A 22,345-nucleotide genomic window follows, 5' to 3' on the forward strand; every position below is an offset into this window, starting at 1 on the left:
TTTTTTTTTTTTTTTTTTTTTTTTTGAGACAGGATTTCTCTCTGTAACAGCCTTAGCTGGAACTAGTTCTGTAGACCTGACTGGCTTCGAATCACAGAGAACCGCCTGCCTCTGCTGGGATTAAAGGCGTGTACCTTGCTCAACCTTGATGCAAGGAGGAGGGGAGGACTAGGTCTTGCCTCTACTGAATGTGCTAGGCTTTGTTGACTCCCATGGGAGACCTTACCCTGTCTGAGGAGTGGATGGGGGTGGAGTTGAGGGGAGGGAGGGTGAACTGTGGTTGCTATGTAAAATGAATTGTAAATATAAAATTCAGGCATGGAGCTTGGTGGTGGCGGTTCACGCCTTTAATCCCAGCACGTGGGAGGCCGAGTTAGGCGGATCTCTGTGAGTTCAAGGCCTGGTCTGCAGAGCAAGCTCCAGGACAGCCAGGGCTACACTGAGAAACCCTGTCTCAAACAAAGAAAAGGGAAAGAAAATCCGGGCATGGATGAGAGGTAGTTTTAATTTTATTTTTAATCACTTATTTAGGATGTGTGTTTGCCGGGGTTGTGGCAACTTGTGAATTGGGGATGTTGGTTCTCTCCTTCCTTGGTTAACTTCAGATCAGAAGGTTTGTGTTCTTCCTCTCTCAGTCATCTCTCTGGACAGAGTTGTGTCTTGTTATCCCCCCTCCCCCCGCAGCGTTTCTCTGTGTAGCCCTTTCTGTCCTGAACTAGCTCTTTTGTAAACCAGACCGGACTCAAACTCACAGAGATCCGCCTGACTCGGCCTCGAAAATGCTGGGATTAAAGGCGTATACCACCTCCGCCTGGCGAGAGTTAGTTTTGAAAACAGTTCACAATACAATTCTTCCCAGTGCTATGGGAATTTCTGTTCACGTTTTATTCCTCTGTGAGTTCTTTTTCTTATCTGATCTATAAGAGTATCCTGTTAACACCTCCTTCCTTATTGTCCTTGACAATTTGGGAATTCCTTTAGGCAGTCCACAACCTCTCAGGAACCGCTCCTAATGACTTCTAGGGATCACTTTCTAAAGTGCCTCTAATGATACCCAGAATCACCCTTTTCGCCCCAAGAGCTGCTAATAACTCCAAATCCTTGCTCAAGGGGAGTCGCTTTTAAAGAACTCCAGGGATAATGACCCCCAAGGGCTCTTTCTTCTGGAGCAGCTCCTTAACTGCCCCACCTTGCCAGCTGGTGAAGGACTTCTTCTGAGAACGTAGGACTTTCAGAACTGAGAGTCCTGGACAAACCCGGACAGGTTGGTCACGTTCTCGGAACTCCTTGACTTTTGAAACTTTCCCGGAGATCCTCCATCGCCTTTACATCTTTTTTTTTTTTTTTTTTTTTTTTTAAATATTTATTTATTTATTATGTATACAATATTCTGTCTGTATGCCTGAAGGCCAGAAGAGGGCGCCAGATCTCATTACAGATGGTTGTGAGCCACCATGTGGTTGCTGGGAATTGAACTCAGGACCTTTGGAAGAGCAGGCAATGCTCTTAACCACTGAGCCATCTCTCCAGCCCCTCGCCTTTACATCTTAAGCAAAGGGATTACTCCTAGAAAACAGGCTAATCCTTTTGCCAGGAACATCCTATAACCACCTGCTCGCCCATCCCCAACCGGCCGGTCCATCTCGGGGTACTCGCCTTTTTCCACCCTGATTAACTATGGAGGTTTGACTCAGCTTCTGATTGGCCAACTCCGGATCCAGCTCAGAAGCTCAGTGGCCGCAGTCCCGAGAGGTTCAGCGTTTTCTCCTGGCAACAGCCTGAGCGGGCTCTTATAGGCTAAACGGAATCGTAGTCACAGACGGTGAGGAGCCGTAGTGAGCGTTTATTGGCTGGGTGAGGGCTTAAAGTCATCCTTGGATTGGTTTACTATGGGACTCTGTGAGGCTGCGCAGAGTCCGACTTTAAAGGAGGCGGAGCTTTGTCTTTCGCCCTCAAGAAAGACAGTGGGATCGGCGAGTGGCGGCAGCAAAAGACGAGCCTGAGCCCTGACAGGGCTTTAGGCTTTTGGTGAGAGCCATCGGGCTTTGGATCCCTTTGGGTTTGATGCTGCCACAACCGCGATCGTGATCTCCGGTGGGGGAGGGTGGCGGGGTGGGTCTTTTTCTGCTAAGTGAGCGGCATGTTTCTTGACCAATAGCAAAAGGAGTTTCTAAAGTGAGTTCTGTGATTGGTCGTTTCCAATCTCTAGTGGCCAATGGACGTCGGGAGAGGGGGGCGGGCCCACCGGGCCTTATTTTCTTCTTCCTGCGGCCGGGCCTCCCTCGCCTAGGCGGTGGGGCCGGGAGGGGCAGTGTGTGTAAGTGGTGAGGTGCGGGGACACTGGGAACCAGGGCTGCTTTGGGAGGGATGCCGCGGGGGTGGCTGCGGGGGCAGAGATTGCGGGAGTTTCAGGTCAGTGTTAGCAACAGCTGCCTTCACGGAGTGCTTTAGGTACCGGGCCTAGTGTCTAGGTTTCGCTTGCATCATCTGAGTTAATCATATCGATCCTGCAAGGCAGGGGTCTGGGATCCCCAGTTTACAGGTGGAGAAACTGAGATTCATGCAGCCTACTCACACAGCCAAGGTCATGTAGTTAAAAAGTGGCAGAGACCGGATCAGTACTCGGAGTTTTCACTCTGGAACCGACGCTCTAAGAGCCCTGGACTCTGCTTTGTTGCTGAATGCGGGTGGGAAGGTGTCCCGGACCAGATTTCCCCTAGGGAGTGTATTGTAGGAAGGGAACCCTAGCGTTAAAGAAACGGGATGATCCATTGAAGTGAGCGAAGGAAATGAGTTTATTCAGCAGTTACTGAGTACCTACTTTGTGGCGTGCATTGTTCTGGATTCTGGGCACACAAAGATAAACAGGGTCAGAGACGAATGAAGCAGCATTAGGGCCCCCTTTGAAACCCAGGGGAGGGGCCCCAGTCTGGTATTTATATTTTTGTAAAAACTTCAAAATAGAATATTTTAAAGTTTTTCTTTTAGAGGGAAAAGTCCCCCAGGTTGAATAGGCTTCAGGTTCCTTCCTGCACACTTGAATATTCTATTGGCAAAGGATTTAGTTCAGGTAGGTATTAGGGCTGAGGTAGCAGACGGTGGTGAAAGGTGCCTGGGGTGGGGGGACAGGACTCTGAGCACGTTTCCTGGTATGTAAAACAGGGATAACAGTATGCCTGTCATGCAAAGTTCATGAAAAAGCACCTGAGTTACCGTGGCGTTGTTTGTCTTCTGCCGTCTCGGACGGTTTTACTCCAGCCTGCCTCCCAAACCTATACTCGGTTGTAGGAGGGCTGTAGGCGGTTTCCTCCCATGTAGTAGGAGTGGCAGTGGCTTTGGCGAAGCAGAACTCTTGGGCTGTGGGTGAGGAGGTACAGTAAAGGACTTACTAGTTTTGTTTCTGAACTGGCTCCTTTTAATGTGCACTGTCTTTTCCAGTTGTGGTGATATGTTGTATTACTAACAATGGGAGTAGGGTCTGCCCACCTATTTGAGGTCTTCATTCAAAAAGATGTATTTTCCCTCTACAGTTAGGAAGTTTGCTCTGTATTGCCCACTTACTGCCTGTTCAAATTTTGTCCTGGGAATCCTGCTTCCAGTACAGTTGAGCCAAGCTTGACTTTATTGAGTACTGCTGAAGCTGTTTTGATCTCCGGAGAACAATTTCACTGTAGTGTTGTATGCGTATGGTTTTTTTTTTTCTTTCACTTCGTGGCAGGGTTTCTCTGTGTAGCCTCAAACACAGAGATCCACCTGCCTCAGTGGTGGGATTAAAGGTGTGCAATGTTCTAAACCCATAGCATACTCTTAACATCAAAGTATTTAACTGTGAAACTTTATAACCTGCAGCCCAGTTACTTTTCAGAAACTTAAAATCCTGTTGTGAAGCTGTGGCCTGGGAAAGAACCCACAGGAAGCTTTTTTAGATCATGTTGTAGTTTAATGAAGCAATTACTGCTGGGTGGTGGCACAGACATTTAATCCCAGCATTTGGGAGGCAGAGTTAGTGGATCTCTGAGTTTGAGGCCAGCCTGGTCTACATATGGAGTTCCAGGACAGCCAGAGCTACGTAGATGAGGGAGTAACTTGAAGCAGTCAGGGTAGAATTAAAAAATAGGTAGGTCAGCTGTGTTTATACATAGGACCAGTAACTGAATGATAGTTTCTTTTTTTTAGCTGAGACAGTGTCTACATATCAAGTGAGATCTGTATATATGCAGTTTTGATACATCAAGGTTTTGTTTGTTTGTTTTGGTTTTCTGAGACAGGGTTTCTCTGGGTTGCCAGGCTATCCTGGAACTCACTCTGTAAACCAGGCTGGTCCCAAACTCAGTTCTACCTGCCTCTGCCTCCTGAGTCTTGGGATTAAAGGGGTGTGCCACCATCACCTGGTACATCAGTTTTTTGGTTTTTTTTTTGTTGTTGTTTTTGTTTTTTTGCGGTGGACGGAGGGGAGCTTGGCTTGACAGAGTGTGTTTATTGTAGAGGTGACTTCCAGACTCTTGATCTTGCCTCCTCGCTAGTGCTGGGATTACAGGCTCACTTTATGGCTTTCTTGGGTTCCTTTTAACCAGAAAGGATTGTACCCCTGCTTCTAGTTCATTTAAATAACTGTGCTAGAGGCGGTTTCCTTGTTGTTTAATTTTGTTCCTTTAACTACTTCAGCTTTTTTATCCAAACAAATCAACCCTCAAAAGAGGAGAAAATGGCTTCCGAATCGGAAACTTTGAACCCCAGCGCTCGGATAATGACCTTTTACCCCACAATGGAGGAGTTCCGGAACTTCAGCAGATACATTGCTTATATTGAATCTCAAGGAGCTCATCGGGCTGGGCTAGCCAAGGTAAGGAGCAGTACACCTCACCTGCTTAGGTGGCCATTACAAGAGCATTGCTGGTCTTTGTAGTTGGAAATTAGTTTCTGGTTTGTACTCACTTTCTCTCTCTCTCTGTATTGAATTAATGCTGTCCCTTCCCCTCCCCCAGTAAAGATGAAATGGGTGGTATGCATGCACAGACTCACACACACACACACACACACACACACACACACACACACACATCTATCTATCTATCTATCTATCTTTATTTTTTTTTGCTTTTTTTTTTTGCTTTTTCGAGACAGGGTTTCTCTGTGGTTTTGGAGCCTGTCCTGGAACTAGCTCTTGTAGACCAGGCTGGTCTCGAACTCACAGAGATCCTGCCTCTGCCTCCCAAGTGCTGGGATTAAAGGCGTGTGCCACCACCGCCCGGCTATTTTTTTTTTTTCTAAATGAAGGCCAGAACTGAGTTGTACTGAGAGTTAGGGTGTAGCTAATCCTTGCTAAGATCAGTGTGCACAGTGCACTCTTAGAGTGATGAGGCAGGAGAGGTAAATCTACAGCCAGTGTCTCCATGCTTGACCTCGGGCTTCAGGCCTCTAGTGCAGGCTGGGGGCTGCACAAGATTTTACCTGCCAGCCGGGCGATGGTGGCGCACGCCTTTAATCCCAGCACTCGGGAGGCAGAGGCAGGCGGATCTCTGTGAGTTCGAGACCAGCCTGGTCTACAAGAGCTAGTTCCAGGACAAGCTCCAAAGCTACAGAGAAACCCTGTCTCGAAAAACCAAAAAAAAAAAAAAAAAAAAAGATTTTACCTGCCACTGGTTGTTAGGCCACCTATCTTCTCTCATTGCATTCTCATTGTGCACTTCATAGAATTTGGTTTCCCATGGGCACTTGAGAACATACTGGCCAGACCCTATGAGTCTTCTGGTCTTTGTAGTTTGGAACTGAGTTCTGGTTTGTACTGCTTTTCTCCCTATGCACTGAGTTAGGGCCATCCTCACCTCCCCCATAAGTCAGTCCTTCAAAGTTTTCTGAGACCCCCACGGGAAAGAGATTGTATTTCTGGACGAACCCTCCAGAAACTGATGCTAAAGTCTGAACTCAGTGAAGACGTTTTGTTCCAGGTTTAAATTCTCTTCTGTGTGTGTGTGTTTGCTTTTGACTTTTGCTTTTCATGGTACTGAAGGTTCAGTCTAGCGCCCTATACCTCTGAGCTGTCTCTCTGTGTAGTCCTGACTGTCCTGAAGCTCACTCTATAGACTCACTTAGCCTCGAACTCAAAGACCTTTTGGCTTCTGCCTCCAAATGTGGAGATTAAAGGTGTTGGGCCACCACGTCCAGTCCCTCAGGCTGTTTTTTCAGCCCTTACTTTTTGGTATGAAAAAAAAAAGGAGAAAAATATATGCACAAAAACCAAGGACTTAGTTACAAAGCTGAGGACTGGCCTTGGACCACGGTGTCTTCTCTGAGACTCCCGAAAGCTTGACTCAGGTGGCACTGGCTCCTGCGAGGGTCACATAGTGCTAAGACCTGCAGGGCCCACAGTGTGGCCTTCAACACTTGCGGGCGAGGGTCAATACATGGACATGCTTATTTGGTTTTTTGGTAAAAGCTGTTTAGATTTTTATGATGCATATCCATTTTTTTTCATGAAAGTCATGTTAATTACTCTTTTCTTGGTTGAGGCAGGGTCTGCCTGGTAGCATAGTCTAGCTTAGTATGGACTAGGTAGTTAACGCTGGTCTCAAACAGGAGACAGCCTGGAGTACTAGGCTGGCAGGCGTTGGCCAGCACACCTGCTTCGGTGGCTTTGTTGCTAAAGAGCCCCGGGCTGTTCAGGAATCAACTCTTCAACCTGATAAGGTGAATAGGTTTACAAGTAATTGTTTTGCTTAGATTACTATACATATTATATTATATAATATATATTCATATATATGAATAATACATATAAATATTATAGATTATATTTTGTATAAGTAGTACATTGTATATAATATAAATATTATATACGAGACACATTTATATGGTATATATGACAATACATATCATAAGCAAAATATTATATGCTATATGATATAACATATGTATATATAATGTATGTAATATAATATTCTGCTTAGATTATTAATGAGCTAGATTATAGGGTGGTCAGTGTTAGCTTGACAGTGTGACTTCCTGGGTTAGGAGAAACATAGGTAATCACGCCAGAGTTACTTTCTGGTAAAATGGATGGCTGGTTTGGATGGTGGCTTACATACTGGATCCTGGCTTGCTAGGTTCTCATCTGCCTCCATCTCTGTGTTCCCTATAGGTCGTTCCTCCCAAGGAGTGGAAGCCACGAACATCCTATGACGATATTGATGACCTCGTCATCCCTGCACCTATCCAGCAGCTGGTGACTGGTCAGTCTGGACTCTTCACTCAGTACAACATACAGAAGAAAGCCATGACCGTTCGTGAGTTCCGAAAGATCGCCAATAGCGATAAGTGAGTGCCGGGACCTTTTGGTTTTGCTTTGTTTTTCATTTTCTGCTTTGCTTTTGAGACACGTTTTGCTGTGTCGCCTAGGCTGCCTCATCCTCCAAGCACAGCACTTAGAGGCATGCGCTTTAGGCCCAGTAAGTAGAATACTTTCCCCTGTCTTAACGTCTAGCCTAGAATTGCTTCTTTAAAAAAATGTAAATCAATCTTTCTTTCTTTCTTTCTTTCTTTCTTTCTTTCTTTCTTTCTTTCTTTCTTTCTTTCTTTCTTTCTTTCTTTCTGTTCTCTCTTTCTGTTCTCTCTCTCTTTATGTTCTTTGGGACAGGGCTTCTCTGTGGACTAGTCCTGGCTGTCCTAGAACTCGCTTTGTAGACCAGGCTGGCTTTTACTTCACTGAAATCCACGTGCCTTTGCCTCCCAACTGCTGGGATTAAAGGTGTGTCCTACCACCACTTGGTAACTTTATTTAATTTGAGGTAGGGTATCAGTGTGTAGCCGTGACTAGCCTGGAACTGGATATGTAAAACAGGCTGACTTTGAACTCAGAAAGATTCTCCTGCTGCTGCCTCTGTGCCCCAGGATTAAAGGCATACCATCACATCTGTCTGGTTTTACTTTATTTATGGGCAAGTGCGTGTAGGCCTAGGCACGCCACACATGCGTGCAGGAGCTAGAGGACGACCTTCAGGAGTCAGTTCTCTCCGTCCACCTTTACATGAGTTGTGGGAGTCGAACTCAGACCATCAGGCGTGCCAAAAAGTACTTCTGCCTGCTTAGCTGTGTCTCTGGCCCCAGGATTGCTTCTTCATAGCAGTGCAAGGGTGCTACCGTGTTCTGAGAAATGCTTCCTCTGGGTCAGGCATCAGTTTCTCTTCTGCTCTTTTTCTTGAACTCACTCTGTGTTTGTGTGTGTGTGTGTGTGTGTGTGTGTAGGTGTGTAGACCAGGCTGGCCTTGAACTTGGAGATCCACCTTCCTGTCTCTCTGGGATTAAGGGTGTATGACAACACCGCCTGGCATTTATTTATTTATTGGCCTTTTTGCTCCTTTTATGGAAGAATTTCCTCCTCAAGGTGCTATGTTACAATCTAAAACTCTCTGCGTTCTTTACTTTTTAAACATTTATTTACTTTAATTTATTATTATTATTTTTTTTTGAGACAGGCTAGCTTCTAGTTCGTCTTGTAGCTGCAGATAACCTCCTCAGCCTTCCGCCTTTACTTCCAGGTGCTGAGATCACAGGTTAAACTTGTCGATGGTTTCTTCTTTTTCTTTCTTTCTTTTTTTTTTTTTTTTCTTTTTTAGACAGGGTTTCACTATGTAGCCCTGGATGTCCTAGAATTCTCTCTGTAGACCAGGCTGGCCTCAAACTCACAGAGATCCACCTGTCTCTGTCTTCTGAATTCTGGGATTGAAGGTGTGTGCCACCATTGCCCCGTTGTCCTTGTTTTTAAAAGAGTTATTTTAAATTATGTACTTATTGTGGGACTATGTGAGCTGGGAATCCCATCTGGGCCCTCTACAAGAGTAGCCAACCTCCTGTCATCTCTGCTTGTCAACACATGATAGTTTTTTTTTTTGTTCGTTTTTTTTCTTCATGTAATTTTATGTTAAATTACCCAGCTTATCACCTTCATCCCAGTGTGTGGTTTTTTTTTTTTTTTTTTAATCTGCTTTTTGTGTGTTTTGTCAAGGCCTCACGCAAGCTTTTCACCACTGGGCTACATTCCCACCCTCTACCCTAATATATTAAAAGCTTTTTGTCCCTTATTTCTGTCATCGTAAGTAATTTTCTTGAGTACTGTTTTCAGTGCCCCGGTTATCATGTTGCGGGTTAGACTCCATTGCTGGGAATACAGCAGCGACAGTGAGCTGTTAGGAGCAGCTTCCTTGCCGTTGGTGCATCCACACTGGTGCTAGCTATATCCCGGAGGGCTGGGTTGGTGTGTGGGTGTGGCTGGATTTTTGTCTTTGTTTTTTTGTGTTTGTAAGCTCATCCCACATCACTCCAGAATCTGCAGGGTGCAGCACCCCCTCCAGAGAGGTGAGGATATTGTGTTCCTAAGGGAGAGTGGGTCCTCATCTGTGCCTGTGACCTTCCCCCAGCTTCCTCCTGTCCAGGGCCTCCGGAGGGAAATGCTGTGTGTTAGATCTACCTGGAGTTCACTGTAACCCAGGTAACCCAGGCTGGCTCTGACTCACGTGGTGATTCTATCTAATCTCCTGAGTGTGCAAATGGGGCTGCATTAGAGCTTAGAAGGCCAAGATTGTTTGCTTGTTTGTTTTATAAAGCAGAACAAATACAGATGTATTAAAGAAAAGTGGGGAGAAAGGGAGAAATATGATTTTAAATTTTAAACTTATTATTTTATGTATAAGGGTGTTTGCAGGCATGTTTGCTTGTTTACCAAGTAGTAGCCGAGGCCAGAAGAGGGCGTCAGATTCTGTGGAAGCGGAGTTAGAAAGGGCTGTGGGCCACCATATGGTGCTGGGAGCCGAAGGAGGAGCAACCAGCACTCTTTTTTTTTTTTTTTTTTGGTTTTTTGAGACAGGGTTTCTCTGTGGTTTTGGAGCCTGTCCTGGAACTAGCTCTTGTAGACCAGGCTGGTCTCGAACTCACAGAGATCCGCCTGTCTCTGCCTCCCGAGTGCTGGGATTAAAGGCGTGCGCCACCACCGCCCGGCCCAGCCAGCACTCTTAACTACTCGTCTTGCCTGCCTCGACGATGGCTTTTTGGTTTTTCTTTTCTCTTTTGGTTTTTCGAGACAAGGTTTCTCTGTAGCTTTGGAGCCTGTCCTGGAACTAGCTCTATAGACCAGGATGGTCTCGAACTTGAGCTCACGGAGATCTGCCTGCCTTTGCTTCCCAGGTGCTGGGATTAAAAGCGTGCGCTGCCAGCACCCAGCAGTAGTACATGTTCTTAAGTGCTGAGCCATCTCTTCAGCCCAGTTTTTTTTTTTTTTTTTTGTGAGTCGGTGTCTCATGTAACAGGATGACCTTGTTCTGATTCTTCAAGTCCTGAGGTTGCAGGCGTGTGCCACCATGCCTAGTTTTAAGCAGAGCTTTGTGTGTGCTAGGCAAACACGGTGACCAACTGAGACATGTTCCGAGGCTCGTGTACTGTTCTTTTGAAATGAGCCTGGACTAGTGGCTTGTATCTGATGGTTGATAATACCTGATAACCTTATCCTCCCACTGTTCTGGTTACCTTTCTGTCGCTGTGATAAAGCACTGTGACCACACATCTTATTAAAGAGGTGTTTAATTGGGCTTATGGTTTCAGAGGGTTAGAGTTCAGGATGGCAGAGCGAAGGCGTGTGGCAGGGACAGCTGGGAATGAACATTTCAGATGGCAAGAGGGGTCAGAGAGCACACTGGGGGATGGACAGAGGCTTTGGAGGCTCCCAAGCTGTCCCCCAGGGACACACTTCCTCCAGTAAGGCCATACTTTATAATCCTTCCCAGTTCTACCAACTGGGGCCAACTATTCAAATATGGGGGCCATCCACATTCAAACCACCACATCTGTAAGTGATTAACATCTTTATTTTATTTTTGGAAGGTACTGTACCCCACGATATAGTGAATTTGAAGAACTTGAGCGTAAATACTGGAAAAACCTCACATTCAATCCTCCCATCTACGGTGCAGATGTGAATGGTACTCTCTATGAAAAGGTGAGACCACGAAGACCCCTATAGTGTTTGCCCGGCACACAGTAGGTACCCTGACGGGCACACAGTAGGTGCTTAGCTGCTGGTGAAAGGGCAGATGAACAAGCCAATGCTCTTCCACTGTCTTGCTGTCCTCTGATCCTCCTTGCAGTTCTGCATGTGACTGAATTTTGCAGTCTCACACTCTGCATGTGAATTGGGTGCTGTGGTGTCCTTTTCGAGACTTGTGCATAGTCTGTGGGTGGTAGCTGATGAGTTCTTGAAAGGGGGGTAGATCATAGAAAATGAGGCTTTGGGAGAGGGAGCAGTGTGGTTTCTGCAGGAAGAAGCTCTGACTAATCAAATGAAAGGGTGGGGACGGAAAAGGAGAAGTATATTTGGATCTCAGAGCTCTCCGGTGAGATTCTGCAATAAGAGCTATTTTAACCACTTTTCCTGGCTTGGTGTGTAGTGCTTTTTTGGGCTAACAAATTGCCTTACTATGGTAGACGGGGGACTGTTTGGGTCTGTCTTTGGGAGAATAAAAAAGCCTACAATGCTTTTCAGGGATTATCTCAGATCGAATTTAATACCAAGTTTGTTGATGTCAGCGTGGATGGTGGGGCGTCACTTGTGGCAGGTGACAGGATGGTGAAGGGACAGGTCCAGAGGGAAGTGGGTGCCAAGGTCCACATGGAAGGACACGTGGGGGGTGGAGAGTGGAGAAGGTGATGCCTGCAGGCACAGCAATCCAGAACCGGCTTAGAAGAGGGTCTCCGAGATGCCCATAGGATGTAGGGAAAGGATGTGGTCAGGGGCAACTTTGAGAGTCACTCGGTTCTCTCCACAGTGTGGGTTCTGAGCATTGACCTCAGGCCGTCAGGCTTGATGGCCTTTTTGCTGGCCCTTAACTATTTTTAAATTTTACTTCATTTTATTTTCTAATTTTACCTACAAACCTTCCATCCATCCGCCTATCCATCATCCTTCCTCCCCCACCCCTTTTTTTGAGACAGGGTCTAACTATGTATACCTGGCTGCCTAGAACTTGCTATGTAGACCAGGCTGGTCTCAGACTCATAGAGATCCCCCTGCCTCTGCCTCTTGAATGCACGGATTAAAGGTGTGCGCTTCCATGCCTGGCTGTTTATTTACTTTGGATGTGGTGGTTTTGACGTGCCACATTTTAGTCAGCAGTAACAGCTCACCCGAGGCCCCCACATTTAAATGTGTGTCCTGGCTGTTCTTTCCTTGGCAGCATGTTGATGAGTGGAATATCGGCCGGCTGAAGACCATCCTGGACCTGGTGGAAAAGGAGAGTGGCATTACCATTGAGGGCGTGAACACCCCATATCTGTACTTTGGCATGTGGAAGACATCGTTCGCCTGGCATACGGAAGACATGGATTTGTACAGCATCAATTACCTGCATTTTGGAGAGCCCAAGTCTTGGTAAAATCAGCCTGTAGTTAGGGCCCCCTTCCATTAGCACAGGTCTGCTGACTTTTCTTTTTTAATATTATTTATTAAATTGGTGTTTTACCATGGGTGTTGGAACTGGAGTTACAGTTGTGAGCTTCTATGTGGGTGCTGGGAATTGAACCAGGGTCTTCTGAAAGAGCAGCCAATGCTCTTAACCGCTGAGCCATCTCTCTCTCCAGCCCCGCCTGCTGGTTTTTCATATACATGGGAAGTGTAGATTCTGGGTCCCAGCTTTGAAGTGGAGCTGGCATTCTGCATTGAGTTATACTTCGGGGGTACTTTGGGAGCCCAAAATGCCTTTGAGTAGCAAGTTCTATTTTTGTTGTTCTTTATTGTTTGCGACAGGGTCTCAATCTTGTAGCCTGGGCTGGCCTTAAACTTGGATTTCTTTTGCCTTAGCTTCCCAAATTGCTGGAATTAATAGGCACGTGCCTCCACGCTGGTTGAATAGAGGGGTTTAGGAACAGTACTTAGATCCGTGCTGAGCCATGCTTCATATGGGGTAGAGCTACTCAAAGTTATCAGGTTTGCCGCTGTTTTCTGATTCCTTCTCCTCATTGACCTGAGGCTTTTTAAAATTTTTTTTTAAAGATTTATTTATTAATTATATATACAATGTTCTGTCTGTCTGTATGCTTGCTGACCAGAAGAAGGCACCTGATCTCATTATAGATGGTATGAGACAACGGTGGTTGCTGGGAATTGAACTCAGGACCTCCTGAAGAACAATCAGTGCTCTTAACCGCTGAGCCATCTCTCCAGCCCCCTTGAGATGGTTTCTTTATGTAGCATAGCTATGGTTGTCCTGGAACTCTATAGATCAGTCTGGCCTCGAACTCAAAAGATCCACCTGCTCCTGCCTTCCAAGGACTGGGATCCAAGGCATGCACCACTGTGTCCAGTTCCTGGGGAATTTGTTAAATTTACCCTTCGCATGTTTGGAAGATTTCCTTGCTGATGGAAAAGGGATTTGGTGTGCAGCAAATGAAGCTGTGGCTGAGCATGTTCCTGCTTTCCTCATGTTAGGGGGACACTAACTAGCTCCGAGTCCTCTGTGTGCTGGCGTGTCTCTCCCTCTCAGCCTTTTAGTGGAGGCTCGGCCGGTGACAGCAGTGCTGCTTCTGGGAGGTCCTCAGCCCGCAGATAGGCTAGGCAGGACACACCGAAGCAGAAACGTTACAGGGCGGTGAAGGAGAAGGAGGACACGCAGGCAGGCTGGGGACAGAGAAGGCTTTAGAATACGAGACCTAGGCCGAGGCCTAGAAAGAAGGAGGGCAGAGCTGGGTGGAATGGAGGAGGTCGGCATAGCAGCGGGGATTGACCTGCACGCTCCAAGCTCTTGGATTGACAGAGGCTATGTGTGCTTAGAAGTCCATTGGCGCTGTGTCTGGGAGACAGTCCTGGGTCAGTGCTGGCTTCCATTGCCAGAGGTTAAAACAAGGTGACGGAATAGAAAGTCCAGCAGTTTCATAGAAGTTTTAAATAGTTGCAGGTGTTTTTATTTCCTTCGTTTTTCCATAAAGCGCTCATATTGGGATGTCTGGGCACCACACTGCATGGAGGAGTAATTAACCATTGGCTAATCAGTACAGCTTTTATGGTAGAAAAATTGGTTCATCTGCAGTATGAGGCCAAGTCTCGAGGTGCCACATCCTTGGTCGCCATTTTTCCCACGCCTCCAGCCTGTCCATCGGGCTTTCCAGGAGCATTGTGGAAACCCTCACAGTAGTGTAATGGCAACAGCTTTATTATAGGACCACCTTAGTCAGGAGAGACTTAGTGTATTGCTGAGTGAGCGAATACAGAAGAAATGAATCCTCACTTTATGTAGCTCTCTACTCCTTTGTTTTAAACCGAGTACTCCATCCCATAGGTTGTTTTTCAACTGGCCCTTCCCAGTATAGTCAAACTGGCCTTGACTTCCTTATCTTCCTGTCTCGTCTTTCTAGTTTTGCTTTGCTCAAGATGTTCTTAGGAAATACATTTTAAGCCCAGTTTGGTGGAACACACCTCTAATCCAGTACTAGGGAGGCAGAGACTGGCAGGTCTCTGAATTTGAGGCTAGCGTGATCTACATATCGAGTTCCAGGCTAGACAGGGCTGCATAGTGAGTTCCTGTCTCAACCCCCCATCCTAAAAAAACCTAATTTTAGCTGGTACACAGTGATTGTACATATTTATGGGCCATAGTGGCATATTTCAGTACATGTACGCGATCTATAGCACTCAGGTTGGGTGTTTGGCATACCCATCACCTCAAATATTTGTTGTTTCTTTGGACTGGGAACCCTCAGGATCTTGTGTTTCCTTCGAGGTTTTTGTGAGTGAGAGCAAGTCCCTCACCTCCTTCTCTTGTCTTCTGCCAGTGTCTGATGTTATCGTGTGATTGCAGGTATTCTGTTCCACCTGAGCATGGAAAACGCCTGGAACGTCTTGCCAAAGGTACTGCTTCCCCTCCCAATACAGGATCAGCCTTCTCCAGTCTAGCTCCCTGCCCTGAAGTGTCCCTTCTCTGTGGTCAGATGACCTGTGACCTTTTACAGGCCTGCGGGTGGCGTGGCGTGGGGTGGGGTGGGGTGTGTGAGTTCAGCTCCCAGATCCACCTTAGTGGAACAGGCCAGTCTGAGCCTTTCCCAGTCTGTCTGAGGAGTACTCGGTCCTTTTCCTACTCACTCTGTCTTCATCTCCCCCAACCTCAACCAGGAGGTGACTTGGTCAGATTTTCCTTCCCAAGTTCCCAGTGTGAAAGCCCAAATTGAGTACTGTGTTGTGTTTAGGTGTACGTGTAGGTGTGTGTGTATGAGAAAGAGAGAGAGATCCTGAGTAATCAAACTGTAGATGTGCTGTGCTACCTTCGTGAGACTGGGGGTGCAGTCTCGGTCTCCAGGGCCTGGAGAAGCTCGGAAGTAGCTCTCAGCTCTGTGAACTAAGGTGGCTTGAGTACCTGAGTGCTACCAGAGGCTGATCACCCAGGTACCCTCCACCTGAGAGGGCGGGGCTCACCACAGGGCTCGCTCTGTTTGGAACTGGAGCAGCATTAGCACCACTTTTTTTCTTGCTTCCTTTTTTTTCCCTTTTCTTTCATTCATTCATTCATTCATTCATTCATTCATTCATTTATTTATTTATTTGGCCAGGCATGGTGGCTCATGCCTTCAATCCCAGTAGAGGCAGACTGATCTCCGCGACTCCCTGGCTACACAGTCACAACCTCCACCCCCAATTTTTTTGTTTTTGTTTGTTCACTATAATTTTAATTTCCATGCTTGAGTGTGTTGTGAATCTGTTCAAGAGGGTGTGGGAGTTCTTGGAGCTGGAGTTACAGGTGTTTGTGAGCTGTCCGCTGTGGGTGCCGGGAACCCAGCTCTGCTCTGTAAGAGCAGTGAATGCTCTTAACTGCTGAGCCAGCACTCCAGCCCCTCACCCCTCACTCTGATGACTGTCCTTATCATTCCTGAGATCTGCAGATGCAGTGACTTCAGGATCCCGAGCTTGGGCAGAGCCTCCTCTTAACTCAAACCCACCTTCCTCTCCAACAGGCTTTTTCCCGGGAAGCGCTCAGAGCTGTGAGGCCTTTCTGCGGCACAAGATGACCCTGATTTCCCCGTTAATGCTGAAGAAGTACGGCATTCCCTTCGATAAGGTGAGCTGCCTGTGCTCTTCAGAGAGGGCCGTGGGCTGGCCCAGAAGCACCCTCTCATCTTTGTTGGGTCGAGTTTCGCTCAGTCCTGTTCCCATCTCTAGGGTGGTGGCTCGTGTGCTGTCCTGCTGCTGAGGGCGGCAGCTTCCACACACGGCATTAATTGGGAGGAATGGTTAGTTAGGCTCTTCGCATGCATGCCGTTCAAGACCTGGCAGTGTTGACTTATCCTTGGTTGATTGGCTTAGTGGTGGCAAAGAAACACTCAGGAGCCCAGTTCTGGCCTCTGCCACATGTGGTGGCTGCTTCAAATCTGCTTTTGTTCAGGTGACCCAAGAAGCTGGCGAGTTTATGATCACTTTCCCTTATGGTTACCATGCTGGCTTCAACCATGGCTTCAACTGTGCCGAGTCTACCAATTTTGCTACCCGTCGGTGGATTGAGTATGGCAAGCAAGCTGTGCTGGTAAGCCTTGACTTCTTCTGTAACACCATGGGCAAAAATGTCTGATTGAGGAAATTCTTCTCAAAACGTTTTTATTTTTGAACTGTTGGCACCTGGAGCAGTTGCTGGGAATATGCGGGGTGTCGGCACTGTGTGTCCATAAAGGCTGTTTGTTTGTTTCACTCTTTAGCCCTGAAATTCCCATTGTAGCCCAGGCTAGCTTCAAACTCTTGCCTCAGTCTTCTGTGTATTGTTTATATATGTGTATGTCACCATTTGTGGCTTTTTTTCCTTTAATTAAAAAAAATTAGCTGGGTGGTAGTGGCACACGCCTTTAATCCTGGCACTTGGGAAGCAGAGGCAGGTGGATCTCTGAGTTCGAGGCCAGTCTGATCTACAAGAGCTAGTTTCCAGGACAGGCTCCAAAGCTGTACCGAAACCCTGTCTCAAAAAATCAGAAAAAAAAAAAAATTTATTTGGTCCTATCCTGCCCCCAGCAGTGTGGTTTTGAACCTCCTAATGCTTTAATCTGCAGAGAGGGTGGAGGCTGGAAGGAGAGGTAGTGCTCACAAGCGACCTCACTGTTGCTCTCCTTTGGCAGTGCTCCTGCAGAAAGGATATGGTGAAGATCTCCATGGACGTGTTTGTGAGGAGGTTCCAGCCCGAGCGCTACAAACTCTGGAAAGCTGGGAAGGACAGCACCATTATTGACCATACTCTGCCCACTCCAGAAGCTGCCGAGTTTCTGAAGGACAGTGGACTGCCCCCAAGAACTGGGGATGAGGAGTGCCCAGAGGAGGACATGGAAGGGGTCGAGCAGGGAGAGGAGGGAGATGTGAAGAGAAGGTACTGGGCAGGCTTGTGGGTGGGCGTGGGAGAAGGAAGCGGCCGCCACAGTTTGAGTATTCTGTGCCGTTTGCACTGCATACAGGCAGGTCTTGAAAAGGCTTTGGATGACCCCAGAGCCTCCTTGTGGTGTTTGCTAAGGAATGAGGGTAGTGAGCCTGAGCTGTGCCCAGAGGCAGTTTTCCTCGGTGTCACCTAAGTGTCTTTTGAAAGAAACATGGTGGTAGGAGCTAGAGTCACCAGCTCGGGAATAAGGAGTGACATCTCTTATTGGGGTCTGAGCCAGAGGACTGTGCACATATGGGAAAGATGGGAAGGACATTGTGGGGCTGCCTGGTCTAGGCCAGGTAGCCCACCAGGTATTCTGCATGCCCCATCTCAGTCCTCATAGTAGCTGTCCAAGGTGGGCAGTAGTGTCTACACTATCCAGCTGATGGATGGGGCTGGGAGGTGAGAGCCCATTTGCTTTGGATTATGTGTCAGTATGTGTGAATGCGTTGGGGGGAATGGGTGAACATATGGGCTCTAGAAGGTTTGCCTTCTCTTGCAGCCTGGCCAAGCACCGAATAGGGACAAAGCGACACCGAGTCTGTCTTGAAATACCACAGGAGGTGAGCCAGAGTGAGCTCTTCCCCAAGGAAGAGCTGAGTTCTGGACAATATGAGCTGACGGAGTGCCAAGCCACCCTCGCCCCAGTGAGACCCACCCACAGCTCTGTGCGGCAAGTTGAGGATGGTCTTCCTTTTCCAGGTGAGCTGACAGTGCTGGTTTGTCCACAGCCCTAACTGACACCTGTCTGTTAGAGGGTCAGTGTTGTATTAAGTTGCAGGCTTGTACTGGAATGTGAGAAGCATTTTGCTTAGGGGCACGTAGGGTAGCCAGACAGAGAGGACAAGGCTCAAGGAAACAGCAAAGACCAAAGGCTTCCGTGAAGATGATTTTAGCAATATGAGGTGGGCAGGTGTGGCAAGGGCATCTCCGTGAGGAAGAGCCAGGCCAGCCCTGGTGATGGGAAGCCCTGTCTCTGGGAGCCCGTGGTGCTTTCCTCCGAATTTGATATGGGTTGCAAGGACGGATGCAGTGTGTGGCAAGGCTGGATAAGAGAGGTGGGATACCGTAAGGATGCTCCGTTTTATTTCTATCTATTATTTAAAACTTTAGTTATGGGGCCAAGTAATCGTGGCAATTGAGTGGCAGGGGCAGGTGGATCTCTTGAGAGTTTGAGGCCAGCCTAGTTTACATATCGAGTTCCAGGCCAGCCTAGTTTACTACACAGTGAGAATCTGTCTCAAAACAAATGGGGGGAAAGGAACAATAACAAAGGTTTGTTTATTATTACATGTGCTTTGTGTGTATATGAGCTCTCCTGTCTATCCCTGTGTGTGTGTGTGTGCGCACGCGCACGTGTGCCGCAGGGGAAATCTTGGTGGAACGTGTTCCCCTTTCACCCTTATGTCAGTTCCCAGATTGAACCTGGGTTCGTGAGGCTTGTGCTTTTACCTGCTGTGCTATCTCATTGGCTCTTAGTTGTTCTTTTCTATTTTTAATATTTTGAGGTAGGCTCTATGTATCCCTGGCTGTCCTGGAACTCTCCGTGTAGCCCGCAAGGTCTGACTGTCTTGACCTCTTAAGTGCTGGTATTAAAGACATGTACTGCCATACTTGGCTTATTGGTTTTTGAAGCAAGGCCTCACTGTGTAGCCCAGCCTAACTTTGAACTGCGATCTTCTTGCCTCAGGCTTCTGAGTGTTGGGGTTATAGGCGTGTGCTGCCAGGCTTGGTTTGTTTTGAGTCATTGTCTTGCTCTGTACCCTGACCCCCTCCTGCCTCTCAAATGCTAAGATTCTAGGCAAGCACCACCATGCCCAGCTTAAAAGTCTTACTTAAATATAACTACATGCTGCAAGACTACAGTGTATTTACCCAATCAGACTGCCTGCCACTGGAGTGTTTGCTCGCTTGGAGCCTGGAGGACCCACAAGTGCTATAGGTTCATGGTGGTTTTGGAGCAGGTAACTCAGATAGGTACCAAGTCTGGATTTCCTAGGGACAAGCTTCTCTGGGCTTGAAGAATCTGCTTACTATGGTGAGGTATGTCTGGCTAGAGAGCACTGTGTTACTGTGCTGTGACCTGTGCTTTGGAACACGCTGGCTCTTAGCAGGTTTCTTTGCACTTTTGCAGCTGGGTTTCTGCTGTGCCCAGAGGCCTGGCGAGGAACAGCAGCAGCCCTTGCTCATAGCCCTACCATGTGTGAGTTGTAGTAACTTACAGCCAGGACTTGGGTTTGAGTCCCTGACCTCATGGTGGCTGGTCGGTTGTTAGACTTTGCTGTCCTGCTTTCAACAAGGACGCTGGCTCTGCCTCATGTGCACCTGTGTTTCAGATTACTCTGACCCCACTGAAGTCAAATTTGAAGAGCTGAAGAATGTCAAACTGGAAGAGGAGGATGAGGAGGACGAGCCTGAAACAGCCGCGCTGGACCTCTCTGTGAATCCTGCTTCCATAGGAGGACGCATTGTCTTCTCGGGTTCCAAAAAGAAATCCTCTTCCAGCCTGGGCTCCAGTTCATCTCAGGATTCAGTTTCTTCAGATTCTGAAACCAGCGAGTCTGTCTCTTGCCAAGGCCAAGAGAAAACAGGAGTTCTCACTGTGCACAGCTATGCCAGAGGGGATGGCCGGACCGCCACAGGAGAGCCGAGTGTGAAGAAGAAGCGCAGCGCCCCACGAAGCATCAGTGAGCAGGAGCTGGCAGAGGTACAGGCTCTGCAGTGGTGTGGGAGACCACTGCCCTGCAAGGCATCCTGTGGAGGAGGGGCCTGTGAGGGTGCAGGTGCTGCAGGTGTGTGAGAGGCTCCCTCTGTCCCGTCTTGCATCTGCTGCCTGAATTGATTGTGTCAGAATGCCAGGTGATGTTCCCTGTCTTCCCTTTCCTCTGTGCTGTGTGTGACTGCTGATCCAGAGGACCCATCTCAGCTGCAGCATCAGGGACAGCGCAGTGCAAATCCTAAGCTTGGTCGGATGTGCTGATGTGCTGGGATCCCTTCCTCTGACTCCTTGCCTAGAGCAGGAAGGTTTGAATGGCATGGTTGCAGCCCAGATGTTTGGGATTTGAGACTAGGTGGCATCTTAGTCACTGTTTAGTGCTGTGAAGAGACACCGTGACCAAGGCAACTCTTTTAAATACTTATGAAAGAACGCATTTAATTGGGACTTTCTTACAGTTCCAGAGATTTGATCCTCTGTCACGACAGGAAGCATGGCAATAGGTGTGGCAGATACGGTGTTGGAAAATAGTTGAGCTTCATCCTGATCTGCAGGCAGACGGGGAGACAACTGGGTTTAACATGAAAACCTCAAAGCCTACCTCCAGTGACACACTTCCTCCAGGTCACACCCACTAATCCTTTCAAATATCTCCACTCCCTGTTGACCACTCAGACCACCACAGTGGCCTTTCTCACCCTGATATCCAGGGGCATTTTCTTTTTAGGCGTTTTCATTACTCCGTGGAATCATTGCTAGATCTTCCTTTTGGAGACCAAGACGAGTTCCCAAAGCCGTATGTGGATGTGTTTGTTCAGGCCTCCTCCTAGTATTCACTGTTACCAGAAGCTGTGTTTTCTTCCTTTGTATATTGTGGCTCCTGGCAGGTCGGCCATGCTGAGAGGATTCCTATTGGCTGCAGCTGATTCACCTCTCCCAGAGAACCTCATTCCCTGGCCTCACGGCTGGTATGGTCCAGATAACAGTCGGAGTCAGGGGCGGCAGGCTGGGCCTCACGGCTGCCGTGGTCCAGATTACAGTCAGGGTGGCGAGCTTTACCTGTGACCCCAGCACGGGGAGGTGGAGGTAGGAGCAGGCCTTCGTGGTCATCCTTAGCTGCGAGATGCATTTGAGACCCCGTCTTACGAAAACAATAAAAAGGGGCTGGTGAGATTGGTTAATAGGTAAAGGTGCCTGCCACCAGGTCTAATGGCCTGAATTCTGCTTTTGAACCCACATAGCAGAAGGAGAGGTCCCCCTGCTGAAGCTGTTTCTGACCTCCACCTGTGTGCTGTGGTAAAAGGACACCCGAGTGACTGCATTCCTCCCCTCTGCTTGTGTGTTAGAGTAAGAGCTCACTGGGCAGAACTCACAGAGACCACCTGACTTTCTGTTCTTCATATTAAGTAACTTGTTGGGCTGGATGTCTTTGAAAAGTAGGAGGAATGCTCCCTGACTTTGCTGTTACTGTTGCATGTGGGCCATGTTTTTTGATCTTCCATATATGGTCCAGGTTTCCCTAGTATTGCCTTTTGCCCCTTATCCTTTAAAACAAAATAACTTATTTTAAATTGTGTGTATGTGTGTGATCTTTGTGGGTTTTTGTATAAGTGAGAGGCCAGAGGTGTTGGGTTGCTTTGGAACTGGGCACAGGGGAGTGAGCAGCCTGACCTGGAGCTGGGATCTGAATTTGGTCCACCCTAGCAGCGGTCATGCCCTGGAGCTGGGGACTGAGTTTGGTCCACCATAGCAGTGGTCATGCTCTTGGCTTCGGAGACATCTTTACCGCTTTGTTCTTTCTAATAGGATTGTGAATTTTTTTCTCAGGATTTATTTGCAGGGAGAGTGTTGCATGTGTATGTATATATGTGATGTGTGGGTAACTACATACTGACATGTGTGAGGGTCAGAGCACAGCTTTAAGGAGTCTTTTCTCGACTTCCACCCTCTTGGGTAGGTTCTCTCGCTGCTGCTCTGTGTGCTTCAGGTCACGTGACCTGAGAACTCCCGGGTAGTTGTGTTGCTGCCTGCCATCTTGCTTTAGGAGTGTTGTGATTACAGATGCCTGCAGATTATAGGGCTGGAACTCAGGTCGTCAGGTTTGTGTGGCCAGCGCTTTTACCTGATGAGTCTTCTCACTGGCCCTTGGATCTTGCTGTTTGATGTAGCCCAGGCAGGCCTTGAACTCCTGCTTCAGCTTCATACACTT

General features: G+C 47.7%; 1 protein-coding gene across 5 annotated transcripts in view; it reads left to right on the forward strand.

Annotated features, from left to right (window-relative positions):
- The first annotated feature begins 1,910 nt into the window (after positions 1-1,910).
- Positions 1,911-22,345, forward strand: part of Kdm4a (lysine demethylase 4A) — a 45,091-nt gene continuing 24,656 nt past the window's right edge. Inside the window, exons 1-11 of one of the 5 annotated variants that reach the window (XM_057784011.1) lie at positions 1,911-2,028; positions 4,666-4,843; positions 7,139-7,314; positions 10,870-10,984; positions 12,219-12,412; positions 14,835-14,884; positions 15,982-16,085; positions 16,410-16,547; positions 17,128-17,372; positions 17,923-18,122; positions 19,757-20,127. In XM_057784011.1, the coding sequence (XP_057639994.1) occupies positions 4,706-4,843; positions 7,139-7,314; positions 10,870-10,984; positions 12,219-12,412; positions 14,835-14,884; positions 15,982-16,085; positions 16,410-16,547; positions 17,128-17,372; positions 17,923-18,122; positions 19,757-20,127 (1,731 nt within the window). In that variant the 5' untranslated portion in view covers positions 1,911-2,028; positions 4,666-4,705. Of the gene's footprint in view, positions 2,029-2,114; positions 2,176-2,244; positions 2,330-2,384; positions 3,071-4,665; positions 4,844-7,138; positions 7,315-10,869; positions 10,985-12,218; positions 12,413-14,834; positions 14,885-15,981; positions 16,086-16,409; positions 16,548-17,127; positions 17,373-17,922; positions 18,123-19,756; positions 20,128-22,345 lie in introns of those variants that run through there. The other 4 variants (XM_057784013.1, XM_057784012.1, XM_057784014.1 and 1 more) reach the window with 4 other exon arrangements.

This window comes from Chionomys nivalis, chromosome 11 (genome assembly GCF_950005125.1).
Source record: "Chionomys nivalis chromosome 11, mChiNiv1.1, whole genome shotgun sequence".
In the NCBI taxonomy this organism is placed as follows: domain Eukaryota; kingdom Metazoa; phylum Chordata; class Mammalia; order Rodentia; family Cricetidae; genus Chionomys; species Chionomys nivalis.